Source organism: Malaclemys terrapin, chromosome 3 (assembly GCF_027887155.1).
Source record: "Malaclemys terrapin pileata isolate rMalTer1 chromosome 3, rMalTer1.hap1, whole genome shotgun sequence".
Lineage (NCBI taxonomy): Eukaryota > Metazoa > Chordata > Testudines > Emydidae > Malaclemys > Malaclemys terrapin.
Window position 1 is genome coordinate 3,986,228 of NC_071507.1, and position 14,060 is coordinate 4,000,287.

Consider the following 14,060-nt stretch of genomic DNA (forward strand, 5'->3'; position numbering starts at 1 on the left):
AAAAATCCAGTCTTTTAATCTATTTTTATGGTACCAATGTTTAGTATGCTTTTTAGATCAGTGTTATTAGGCCACAGGAAACACCTGACAACAGAACAGCTGTGGTTCTGCTGAACAAGAATGGGCTGGATTTGAATGGGCCAAATGTGTATGGTCCTGTTCCACAACAGCTCTGTACTTGCACTGGGGTGGGTAAGGGCAAAGCAAAAGCAGGCTGGAGGCAGAGCCACAAGAGATAATACTGCTATCATCCAGTTCTTGCCCTGTGACAGTGGTACATTAGGGACTGCAGAGAGCTTCTTCAGATACTAAGCTGAAGTGGCTTCCACTCAGAAGCTCTGCATCCACTATGTTAGACATTTTATATTCTTAGCCAAGCTACTGCATCAAGACGCTGAAAATACAGACTGGAGCTTTGCAAAACCACGAAAGATGACAGTATCTTTCTTCTCATTCTGTATTACTAAGTATTGATGCAAAGAAATTAGGGTTTTAGTAAAATAATCAACAGCTTCAAATATTCTAAAACAGCTTAAAGGCTGCCTCACCTGCATACATGTGGTAGGTCAGTCTCTCAATGAGTTTCACAACAGTTCCTGCCTTGAGGATAGGGATTCCAGATTTGGGCTGCATGTTTTCTTCAAATACAATATTCTCTTCAGAGTCTGGTTCTGCAAACCTATAAAGCTCAGGACTTGGAAATCTCATCTGCTCCTCCTTCTCTTCCTGTAGCATTGTTACATCTAACATTCTTTCCAGAGTGCTTCTGTACTGTAAAGATATCAATGCTGCCATCCAATTGTTTTTCTCTTCTGCTGATTTAGCAGCAAAAATAACACTGTTCTCATCTTTTAAAATAATTTCAAAGGCATGTTTATATTCATTAGTGTCGTCTTTATCATTGATTTGTACCTTTCGCATAAAAATTTTTTCTTTCAGACGATACTCTGCATTGCTAGCACCTGGAAGTCTTGGCTGGCCATGATTCGACTTACAGCAAATCATTAGTCCATCAAAAAGGAATATGTGTCTCTCATGTTTTGCGCCTACTCGTGTGAGAGTTCCTTCCATTATAAATTCATTACAGCACTGTCCAATGTCCTTACCCTCCCAACCATCAATGTTTTTCTGGATCTCATTCATTTTCTTGATTGCTAGTTGTTTCCCCTTCATCTGCTGACTATAGAACCGACATGCAGATTCACTGCAGTGAACGAGAGTAGTAATAAAAAAAAGGAAATACCACATTAGTTCAGAAAGGATAAAATAATCTATTCCTTCCAAATGAGAAGGTAAATACACCCTCAAAGAAACACATGCTAACAAGAGAATAATTTTAATGGAACTACCAGTATGGAAAAAGTGCTTCCTAATTCCTAAAATGCCTCATTTGGATACAAGCATTCTATGTGTTATCAACGATGCAATGTAAAATGTTTTTAAATGAAGTGTCTAATCAGCAAAAGGCAAATTGTTACAGTACATTTTTACATGCTTTAACATGTATTCTCAATTTATTTCCATTATTAGGAATGCACTTAATTCTACCTTCCTCAATTAGCAGCTAAGCCGTACGATGCATTTATGTCTAAGCCTAAAGATTCCATTTTAGAGTACAAAATTGGATTAGTTATCAAAAAATATTAAAATAGTCCTAAATTAATGTATTGAACAGAATTTTTAAAAACACCTGTTTCTATATTACATATAAACTGGCACTGCATTAATATTGTCATTTATTGTCATTTATTTTAATCATAACCAAATATCTGAAGTACACAACACTGCAAGTAATTACTGATTCACATTTGAGCTTGGTTTTCAACTGGGTATGCACACAAAAATCTGTTCAGATAATTTAAATGGTTCCATGACATAAGAAATATCTACTTTCAACCATAAAAAATGCACATTAGCAATTATAATTTTACAAATCCACTATCTGGAAAAAAAAAATCTACAATTTATCTTTCCTTCTGCTTACCACTAGATTCTCAGGATGTCTTGACCAGTTGTGTGCAAGGACACATACAAATACGAAAGGTTTTAAAACAATAACAAATTATCTTAGCTTTGTATGTCACTTCCTCTGAAAAAGTAGGCTTGTCACAAACTATTTTGTTCATTGTTTACTGAAAGAGGAAACTGGGAACCCTGGATTTATAGCAAAGCATTGAGGGCTGAAAGCAGAAAAAATGGAAACATGTTTACCTAAGTCTTCGCTTTGCAAGACTTTTGGAGCATATCCTTTCCATACTACTCTGAAGGTTAAGCAGGGCTGTTATCGCTTGCTTTAAACATTCTTTATCCTCTTCATCCTCACTCTTCTCTTCCAGTTGCTGTGAATATTGAAAGCTAAATATTAAAAGTGTTAAAGAATGATGGTATATGCATTTGTGAAAGCATTACAAATAATCTGTTTAACATATTGAGAAGAAATCTCTCCATTCCCTGGGTTTGTGTTTTTTTTATTATATAAATCACAGAATAATCTACATTAATTAGATGCATTATCAACAGCAAAGGGGGGGGGGGAGGCAGGGGAGTCCCCTTTAAGAGAAGAGTTCCTGGTCTACCCCAGGACTCACCTGTGCTAGAGAAGAAGCTACCATTCTACTCCAGGTCTGTCCAGTCCACCTCATGCCACCAGCAGTATGGGAGAGAGTCCCCTTTAAGAGAGAAGCCTCCCTCACTGGGCGAGGACATAACTGGACATGTGTGTTTATCTCTAAATTAATAGGTTTACAACTCATGTGGGAGGAGCTGGTTGGGTGTTTTACATTCTTGTGGGTTGGAGACATAAAGGGGAAGCTTGTGTGTCTTTCTGAGGGTTGTGAATGTGTTTGTATGATGGGCAGCCTCCTCCATATTACACACGAGGATTTTCCTGGGAGTAGGGTAGATTGTTTCATGGCCCTGTGGGAAAAGGGCTGGGAAATGAGGCTGGAAGAGGTTACACTTCTTTGTGGGAGAGGCACATGGAGGGATAAGGCTCTCTGTGTTTGGGAGGAAAAATGAAGAAGAGGTACCAGTGTGTGTTTTTAAAGCCCTCTTTTATAAAGGGGTTCCTAATTTTAGTTTGCCAATTTGGTTAGTCTGGGATGGAACTGTAGGGTTTGTTACTGTAAGCTCATTTGGGTTTGGTTGAATAAGCGTTAGTAGTTACATCATTGAGATGTCTTTCGCAGTCTACCCAGGAGGTCCCTATTTGGGTACCTAGCTGTGACAGGTAGGTCCTTTTGCTGGCCACCTTAAAGTGACTCAGAGAGTGAGGCAGCACTGCCAACAGCTTCAGGAATGGAGCCTGAGAGTTGGAGGGGATGGGAGCATGTTAACGGTGAAGGTCTGGGTCCTTCTATCCCTATACCAGATGGGGAGGCAAGGATGAGACAAGGCAGGTTAAAAAAAAAAATGGTGCTAGACAAATCTGAATTTAGATTTTCATTTCAGCTCCTCTGGTTTAGACTGCAGTTTTCTCAGGGCTTAGGGTATCAATGGAAGCAATTCCTAGCCTATGGATATGCTTATGAATACATTGGTCGGCTGTCAATAATTAACAATTCTCAGATTCGATAAGAGATGAAGCTCTTATACATACCACCAAGTATTAGCTCAACAAAATTGTGGGGTTTATTTGGCATATTTGGTCTCAGGCAGGTATCAGTGCCACATGAACCCCCGGGTGAATCAGAGTGGAGGTGGTGTGACTGTGGTTTGCATCCAACTTTAAATGTAAATGTAAAAGGTGTCCCATTCCCAAACTGGATCAAATATAGTATGTCCAACTTTGTTTGAAAGTCCTGGGGGAACATTACTTCTTTCCATGACCTGTTCAAAGTTAATTATCTCATGTTGTAGACACAGGTGCTGACAGCAACAACCTCAGCATTCCCATGGATGGCCAACTTTCTGAATCAATTTAGTTTTTCCTGGTCACCATGAGGCCAATGAGACTATCCCTGGTGGTTTCTGGTTCAACTCTCATGGCTGACCACACTCTTGACATACTGTTTGGACTGGGACTGGAGATGTGAAATTTGGAAACTAAACCCCTCATAGAGCAACCACAATGCCCATTAAACTAGAGGTTAGGCCACACAACCCATCACAATGAAGGATCCATTTAGACTGTGCACTATCATACTAACGCAACCTGAGCGTTTCCAGAGGGCTCTCAAGGAGAGCACTGATCTCCTGACAGAACACTCAATCAATGCTTAGTGGGATATTTGCATCTTATCCTGGTGAGGGGGACCACTAGCAACCTCTTAACCTGGCTTTGATCTTGCAGGTTGCTTAGTTTATATCTGACCTGTAACAACTCCAATGTGAGGGAGGACAGCTCAAGCACTGCTGGCAGGAGTCTTGGGATGAAATGGATTGTGGCATAAAGATCTTTGAACTCTTATATTATAGCTGTGCACGAGACTAAACAGAGGTTCTTTGCCTCCACCACAGTACCCACTGACAGTCTTTTCTACAGTTTGCAACCTGGGTTTCTGGTTGGATTCCCTGTTATGTGTGGATGATCATCTTTCAGCAGCAGACAAAGCTATTACTTACCATGTGTCTGCCTCTGAGGTTGCAGCCTTCTCTTTCCAATGCAGAAAGCTAGAGGCAGCTTTTGAGCATATGGAAAAATGCAGACTGACTTGCTTAAAGGTCAGGCTTCAAAGTAAATGAGATAGAAGTAATTCTATCACATACTTATGAGAGATACGTAATGTTATCTGGGACTTTGATTTAGCATAATGCTATTTGATGACACAGGTTGAAGACCATGGAAAATAAAAACAGGTCCTTGAACATGTGCGTTTTGGTGTAAGAAAAGCAGGAGTAAGAAAATACTTAGCTCTTCAAGTCATTTTCTTAATGAAATACTTGTACAAAAATCTGATCCTATATAAATGTATGCAATGCTTTGTAGCTCTCCTTCCTAACATTGTGCAACAAGAAAGAGCAGTAGGGAGAACAATTTCCTTAAGGCAGTGAAGAGATTAAAAGGTTTTAAAAAAATTCATCACCGACCTTTCATGTTCATGTTACTAGGTAAAACAAGCTTGCAGGTTATTTTATCCTGATAAGCTCTAATACATGACTCAAAGAAATAACTTTTCTTGGACTCGGATGAAGCCCAATTTTTAAAAGTTACCTGTACTTCCAACTCCATATTCAAATAAAAATCAAGTGTTCAAAGCAACTAATGAATTTAATCATACCAAAGTCTTTTTTTAAAGTTAACTTATATTTAGAATTTCGAAGTTTTAAAAACATTGTGTGTACCAAACATGCATTATGAATATGGTTTATTATAAGTGTTACCATTACTGAATTATTTCTTACAGTCAAAAACAGAATGCTAACCATACAAAAATATGCCCTTCCTCCCCTCAAAAGAAGAAAAAGGCTTCTGCCTTCATCTGTTTCTTTTCAAAAATCTTTTTCTTTTTAAAGAAATGGGTTGTGCAGGGAAACATGGTAGAAGGGAGAGTACAGAAGGATTTTTGTAATCTAGTGTCAAATTTAAAACCTACTTTCTTGGAACATATTGGGTCATGAGAAACAAACAGGATGTCAATGGACATATACCACAAACAATTCAAACGGCCATTAAAAGGCCCACTGATTTATTGTAGATGTATAATGTCACCTAATGAATCAGTGCAATAACTGCAAAGTCTGGGTGTTTAAAGTCTCCTTTTATAAAGAAGCAGAGCATGGGGGAAGGTCTAGCTACGCATGACTGGGATACTGAAGGGATCATGGTCTGTTTGGAAAACTGTCTCTATTTTTACCGGGTCCAAGAGTTCATACCTTCTTCCCCATGCTGTTAAAGTCATGGAGCACCTCTATCTGCCAGTCAAACATGCTCTGGTCTGAGAGAATAACCAGTGGGCAAGAACTCAGAAGCTATAATTAGTTTCCATACAACAATAGGTTTCGTTGCATACACATCAAGACTAAAACCCTCAGTTCCTGTTAGGCTCAGCCCATCTACGCGATATAGTACAGGAACCCATACCCACAGGTACACTGCCCAGAGACCCTGACCAAAGCTCAACAATTAAGATACGCAAGAGGAAATATGTATACAGTCATTCCAGCAGTTGGAGAATTACTTCCAAGTTCAAAAATAAATGCTGCAAAGCCGACCAGATTTGAGGGCAAATAGGATATAGAATCATCTACGGTCCTCATGAATGTCAGCATGAGACCTGCTCCACTCTTTGGGGTATTAATCAAACCTAAGTAGTAGTAGCAGCAGCAATAAGAAGAGATTATCCACCTTCAAAGAAGGATTAGACGTTTATATGGCGAACAAGAGTATCCAGAACAACAGCTGATGGTCACAACAAATATTGTGAAGGATATAAAAATTGCACGCTTCCACGGCTTAAATCAATCTCTAACTATTACGGATTAGGATCAGACCTTCATGGGGGCAGATTATTCTAAATCTGCCAGTTGTGGGGTTTCTTATACCTCCCTCTGAAGCATGGCCACTGTAGGAGACAGGACACTAGACTAGATGAACTATGGATCTGATCCAGGAAGGACCACAGGAAATGCCATTGTAAAAGGGGCCCATTCAACTACAAGGGTTAGTTCAGTTGACCAATACCAAAAAGTTATAGGTGGCTGAATACAACAGAAATTCAGATATATATATAAAAAAATTCAGCCTGGATTATGACCCATTACAGGCACAATAGAAAAACCTGAGACAGGATCATTAGATTTAACACATGCAAATACTAAGCAACTTGTGATATATGAGAAGCACAAAGATTATCGAAGGCCTAAACTGCACCTCCTCCAAGAGGAGAGGGGAGCAAAAATATTCCAAGCCCATTTGTGACCTGATCCAAAGCCCATTAAAGTCAACAAGCCTTTCAACTGATTTAAGAGTCTTTGGATCAGGCGAATAACCCCCCATAACCTACTTTAGATAAGACCCTGAGAAATCAGACAGGGCATCACACAGGCACAAAGGATAGGCAATCTGAAGAAAGTGGGCACCTGGAGGTACCCTCCTTAATCAAGAGGTTGCATTCTGTTTATTAAAAGGTTATTTGGGAGCATCTACTTGAAATGGCCATCCTCTCCATGCAAAGTATTTTATATAATAAAATACCAGGAGACAGTGAGTATGTAAGAGGTGCAGAAGAAAAAGCTTTCCTGTGTGCTCTTATATGCTATGGACTTCATGTTAAATACAAAGATACACATCCAGTGATCTTATTAGAGGAAAACCTTACATCTTATTCACCAACCCAGGGACCATTCCTACCGAGGTCCAACCATCAATCAGCTTAGCCTATATAAAGTTGTTTTATTTTACTGGTGGGAAAGAGACCACCAGGAATCTCCTGTGGCACATTAGCATCGCCAGTGTTTTCTGTCACCGGAAACATCTTGTGCCTCTCCTGGCTTGATGGTTCTAACACGGCACATAATTAGTGGGATACATGATTCATCACTTGTGGCGGCCAAGCTCACTGCAGGCACCACAGGCTCCTTGCATCTCTTCATTCGCCCATAAGGTCTGTGCCCCTCCTTCCCCCAATTTCAGGGACCTCCTACAACTCCTCCCAATCTCTCCAACTGCTAGGGAGTCTCATTCTCCCCTGCTCCCTCTGTTCTTCCCCTACACCAGCGGCTTTATGTTCAGCTCTATTCTTACTTCCCCCCATACCCTCAGTGGCAGAGTCTCTGTCTCCCCTTCTTCCATACCAGATTCCCACAATCTCCCCCATCAGGGGTTTTGTGTGGCCCACATCCTCTTGTCCAGCCATGGCAAGGGTTTTGCACAGCCCCATTCTCTTCTTTCATCCTACTACCCCCGAACCAGGGTGCCCCCCAATCCACCCTTCCAGAGGCTCCATCTGCCTCCATTTCCACATTGCTAGGTGTTCTGAGAGACTCCTCATCCCTCCTATACCAGGGGCTGTGTGTTACAACTCCCCCCCCATGCCCTCCATGTCAGGGCTGTGTGCCTCCTATATGACCTTATCCTGATGCCAGAGGTATTCTGTACCCCCCTTGCCTCTACCAGGTTACCCCAATATTCACCCACGAGGGGTTCTGCATTCTCCCCGTTCTCACTCCATAGCAGGGACTGTATACACTCCCACTCCTTTCCCCTGTACCATGGTACCCAATCTCCCCTGCAAAGGACACCGAGTGCCCAATTTCCCTTCCCCCCACTAACACCTCTCCCCATGTCAGGGGCTGTGTGAACCCCCATGGCAGAGACTCTGTGTGCCCAGTGCCCCCTGCATGGGTTCCACATCCTCTTCCCCAGGTCAGAAGTTATGTGCATACCCCCATTTTCCCCCACCATTATTCTGACTTCTCTTCCAGACAAAGCATTCAGGACACTGACCTGTTAAAACTCATCTCTGCTCATCCTCCCAATAGAGATGGAATATTGTTATTAGTAAATATTAATGGGTACCATCAACCAGCTCTTTGATCTATAGGCTATTGCAGAAGTGCCCAAAACTAAGACAGTGGTAGAAAGCTGGTAGGGACTCCCACGTGTCCCCAATCTTCTCCAAATCAGTAGGGTTCTGGCCTTTGATGCCTAGCACATTTCTGAATTCCTGGGATAGTTATGTTACATACAAACAGAAATGTCAATGAGTTGAGTGTAAGGCTTTTGCAAGATCAGCCAAACTGTTATAATATGATGGCTTAATTCTTCATTTGAATTAGGATCACCTTCCAATTCGATTCCACTTTCCTCAGCAGGTGAGCTGCAGTCTGAGCCCCACATTGGCATGGAAACAAGAAGGGGGAGTCAGAGCAACCAGCACTGGTGTCAGCAAATCTCTCAAGCACCCTTCAGTCTTGTGCTATACCTTAAATGTCTTCCTCCACATAAGGCCATCTCTATTAACCTCTGTGATGCAGATCATGTTTCGTTGGTCAGCTACTTGAAGTTCTTCTGGAGTGCACGGATGCCTTGAGCCCTAACAGGAGGCAATGATTTCAAGACCAGCCAAAGGACTGGTGCTAGAAGCAAGAGACATACAGTGTATAAAGGGTTCCACAGATGTGGCAGTTATTCACAGCACTTTTCAAAAACACTCAGCTCAGACACCAGTGCTTCCACATGCCCGATCAATACACTAAACAATATCCAAAAGAAGTTCCAGGGGCCTGAATACTAAGCTAACACCCACCATGCAGTTGGAGCATCTACAGCACATTGTGCCAGAGGGAGACATATTGATGGATCAGGTGCTCAAGTGCACTGGGTGCTAGTCAGAAACAATGGTGCCTTGGGAGTTATGAGGAGCCAGAAGAGGTGGTGGGCCACTGAATCCCTGGTTTAGTGGACCACACTAGGTATTCTGTGGCATAGATGTCTTCAAAGACCTTGAAGGACCAATATCTCATGGAGTCCACCCCTGCCCCTGTTGTGGATTCTGCAATCTGCAGAGCCTCCCTGTGCACCAAGAAAGTAATAGGCTAGGAGTAAGTCTGTCTCCAAGACCCAAAAGACTCTCCAGTTCCTAGGCCCCATCAACACAAGCTGCCTGAAGCAGCTAATAAGTAGGTCTGGGAGCATAACACATCCGGAAATAGCTGACACCCCATCCAGTTGTGAAGCTGCTGTTGGACTTAGGAGGCAGCCAAGTGCTGCATAAATCAGGATGCATGGCTATCACAGGAAGCATGTCTCATTCAGAGCTTTGATAACAGCATTTAGCAAGACCTTTGAACTTAATTTTTTCCCCCAATACTCTGAACTAATTATAAATTCACTACAGCACAAATACACATCTGAGTTTAATAGGTCAATTTAGATTTACGTTACAGCAAGGTTCTCATTTTCATAATAGATGTTAACATAATACTTATACAAATAAGAAGAACTACACTTTCTTAAGAGATTATTACAGATTATTTTTCATGGGCTACACTGACTCACTTAATTCTAGACCTTTAAATTAAATTACATTCATTGTGTTACATAGTCTTTCCTTGTGTGAACATGGCATTACATACCAAAACCCAGGATAATTAAATTAGGGGGAAAAAAAACCAAACCTGATGCCTAGTAAAGATAATACATGCTGCTCCAATATAAGCAGGAGAAAAAGATCCACTGAAGTTTGCTTTCCCTAGTAAATCACAGAATTCAGATATGGCATGACATTTTTGGGTCCTTCAAAATTCACATTTGATAAAATTAAAGTGGCAACACAACAAAAATGAAATTAAAAAAATTCATATATCCAGTAAGTTTTACTCTAACATTTGCCAGTTCATTAGCAGTTTATGACTTGATACTATAAGCGCTACACAACTTTCACGCAGATTTAAAGTATGTCAAACCTGAGGATGATGTTGGCTAGGTGAACAATTCTCAAAATTTTTTCCATACCATTGTCCAATGTAACAACAACATTTCCAGACACCCCTCTCTCATCTAGCTATAAAAAAAAATTTAAAAAAATGGTTGTGACCCCCACTGTTGGAAGAACCCATATTCCAGGAACTCTTGTATTTTTTTAAACTGCTGCTACTTCAGAATGAAGGATTTTCCCCACATTAGAAATTGAAAAAAACTCAATTAGATGCATAATTCAATTTTATTAAACATTTATAATTTCTTAAACTAAAAGGTATATTCAAATATTACTGTTTAAATATCCAAACAGGTGCCAAAATATGTACTTTAAAAAAATTACTATTTCAACACATACAGATGTAATCTAACCCTACAAGAAACAGATGAAAATAGCATTGTTTGCAAATATATCAGTCAACTTTGGCAGTAAAAGTGACTCTTGAACCATCTACAAAAACTGTTAGTCTGCAGTAGATTCAAAAGGCTACGAGCAGAGTCTTCGTACAGATTTTGTATGTGCAAGAGTCCACCACTGAGGAGCTGCATATGTTGCCACTTGCACATTTGGAGAAGCTCCTGTAAATAATAAAATCCATCTTCTTTACACCTTCCTGCCTAACTTCGGATTCATCATTTCCTTCCACACTTGCTGCTTTCTCTTCCACAGCAGCTGCATTATCTTTCTGGAACAAATGTAGAAGCCTGCACCAGTTCTCTTCCTTGGCCCTCCATGCTCTTGTGAGTCCTCTCCTCCTCCTCGGAGTCATCCAGTTTTTTCCTCCTCAGATGGAGCAGCACTGCAGAATATAGGTGAACATTTTATTTTACAATTTTTCATTAACTAGACTGGTAACATGCATTGTTTCATCTATATTTGAAATATTACAAAAAATATTTACCTATTTGCTTTCACATTTGGGATTGAGGACATCCATTTTCTTCCCAAGAATTCTCCATCACAGTAAAGTAATGTTGATTTAAAACAGTCTTTCCTTTTTCTTATATAATTCCAATTTGTAATAAAATTCACCTTAACAGCTTCAACATAATTCAGCATGGAGTCTGAATTTTATTGGCAGAGTTGTGAGGCCTTGCACTCAACTTGATGGTATTTCTGCATTTGGATGTGTTACATGGTAACTTCTGAATGCCGCGTCCAATCAATTCCAACATTTTCAGGGAGTGTACCAAACATTAACAGGCAAAACCCTATTAATTTTGGTGACAACTGGAAAAGCCAAAGGGGGAAATGGGAGACACAGAATGGGTTTGCAGAACTACCAGCTTCAGCCACCTCTATAACTGTCTATAGGAGCAAAGAACCAGTTGATGGCAGCCATTATCACCTTCCAGTTTTACAATAACCCTCACCTTAGCTCTGCCCATCCTCCCAATACAGTTTAAAAATGTTGACAACCCTGAAAGAGAAAAAAGAAACAGATAAAGGAGAATAAGAATGAATAAGAATGGTGGGGGGGAATGGGAGCACACAGAACCCTTGGCATGGGGGGGCAGGAAGAGAATGGTGGAACTGGCATGAGGGGAAAGGGGACCACAGACCCCTTGGCATAGAGGAGATGCGGGCTGTGGAAACCTTGTTGGGGGAAGGAGGATGTGGAGGGATTCAAGGAGCCCCTGGTGTCAGGGTTCCCTCCCCACTCTGAACTCTAGGGTACAGATGTGGGGACCCACATGAAAGACCCCCTAAGCTTATATTCCACCAGCTTAGGTTAAAACTTCCCCAAGGCACAAATTCCTTTCCTTGGACGGTATTGCTGCCACCACCAGGTGATTTAAACAAACATTCAGGGAGGGGCCACTTGGAGCCCTATCTTCCCCTTCACCCCCTTTCTGGGGGGGGGGGTGTGGTGGTTTGAGAATAATATACCAACCGCTAGGTTAACGTGAGCACAGACCAAATTCCTGGTTTTTAGGACACTGAAAATCAATCAGGTTCTTAAAAGAATTTTATTAAAAAAAAAAAAAAAAAAAAAAAAAAAAAAAAAGTAAAAATCACATCTGCAAAATCAGGATGGAAGATAACTTTACAGAGTAAATAAAAAGATTTAAAACCCAGAGGATTCCCCTCTGATTCTGCTTCCCAGTTAAAAAACAGGAATAAAATGATCTCTTAGCATAGGGAAAATTCACAAGCTAAAACAAAAGATAATCTGATGCATTTCCTTGCTATTACTTACAATTTTTGTAATCTTAGATGCTTACTTCAGGTAGGGTTTTAGGAGGTTTTTTTTTTCCTGCCCTGATATCTCTCTGTCCAAGAGAGAACGACAAAGACAGCACAAACAAAACCTTCCCCCACAGATTTGAAAGTATCTTCTTCTCTTATTGGTCCTTTTGGTCAGGTGCCAACCAGATTATTTGAGCATCTTAACCCCTTACAGGTAAAGGAGGGATTTTACGCTACCCTTAGCTGTATGTTTATGACACCTGGGTTGTGCAATGAGCTCAGCCAATAGAAGCAACGTGTATGACCTGCTAGATTACTCCTATTTCTAAGTTGATTATATCTTTCCAGATGTCTTCATTGGGGAGACCATTTAAAATGTTAGCAGAGCCACATTTTCTGTAAATTCAAAAGAGTGTTATACAGCCCTGTCATGCTGCTGTAGTTGGGGTGATGGGAGAAACCATTCTGATAACAGGACATTCCACGTATTAGAAGCTAAATGTACATTTTTATTATATACATACATAAAAACAAACAAGCTACGTTAAAAGAACACTTAGGTTTCCAGTCAAGCATCCGTAAATTAGGAAATACTAGATTTAGGGTTGTCTGTGCAAGCTAAGTTCTGCCTCTCTTGTGCATCTTTCCTGTGCACTGAACGAAGCAGAGTACTGTGGAAAAGATAGCATATGATCATGCAGATAAAGACTACCATAATGCATATGCACAAGGGGTCAAATTAAGGTTGCACAGGCAACCAAAGCTGACATTTCCTAACTTTCAAGTGCTTGACTTTGCAATCTAAATAATTATCTTTAATTTAGGTTTTTTTCCCTACATAATTTCCTAAGTTTTTAGTTAAGAAGGAAAAAGGTAATATAATTTGTTTTTGTGTGCAACTGTAACAAGCCCCTATCATGCAGTGTTTAACCCTGAGCCTTTCAGCAGTGAAGCACAGACTGCAACCCCTTGAGCTACAGAATTAACTTCATTAACATGCAGCAGCAAAAGGTGGTTATTCAGGGTGGATCTACCTGCTTGGGGAGTGGTTGAAGGGCTAGCCCAGCTGGTCTGGCTTTCCCATCCCCCTGAAATTGAGGGAGCTCCTGCTGCTCACGGTGCCCCTAGAAAAGGACCCAGGAAGTGGGTCACTGGGGATGTTTGCTGAATCTGTGGGTGGGTGAGGGGGAAGGCAGAGCCCAGCCTGGTTCCCACCTCATGGGACACTGGGACCATGAGCCATGTCCAGGTATGGGGACCTCAGCTCTTCACCTTCCCCTCTCCAGCTGCTTTAACAGCTCCTAGGAGTTCCCAGTACGTCTGCTGTTGTAATAGCAGCAACAGCATGAGCCTGGCTTGAGCTACGAGCATGCTGCCAACATTTTCCTGAGGAACGCAAGCAAAAGAAGGCATTTTCTACACAGCCTGTAACCCAGCAAAAGCTGAACACAATTTCATGGGACAAAGAAAAGGCACTTCCCTAGCCTAATGGCATGCCCTCATGTCAAA

The 14,060-nt window shown here is 41.1% G+C and overlaps 1 protein-coding gene across 3 annotated transcripts in view; it reads right to left on the bottom strand.

The window, feature by feature from the left end:
• The window catches only part of SOS1 (SOS Ras/Rac guanine nucleotide exchange factor 1), an 86,116-nt gene that overhangs the window by 33,470 nt on the left and 38,586 nt on the right, over positions 1 to 14,060 (bottom strand). For all 3 annotated transcript variants that reach the window (XM_054022299.1, XM_054022298.1, XM_054022301.1), the window contains 2 exons: positions 2,212 to 2,339; positions 549 to 1,204 (listed from right to left, as the gene is read on the bottom strand). In XM_054022299.1, the coding sequence (XP_053878274.1) occupies positions 549 to 1,204; positions 2,212 to 2,339 (784 nt within the window). The remainder of the gene's footprint in view (positions 1 to 548; positions 1,205 to 2,211; positions 2,340 to 14,060) is intronic.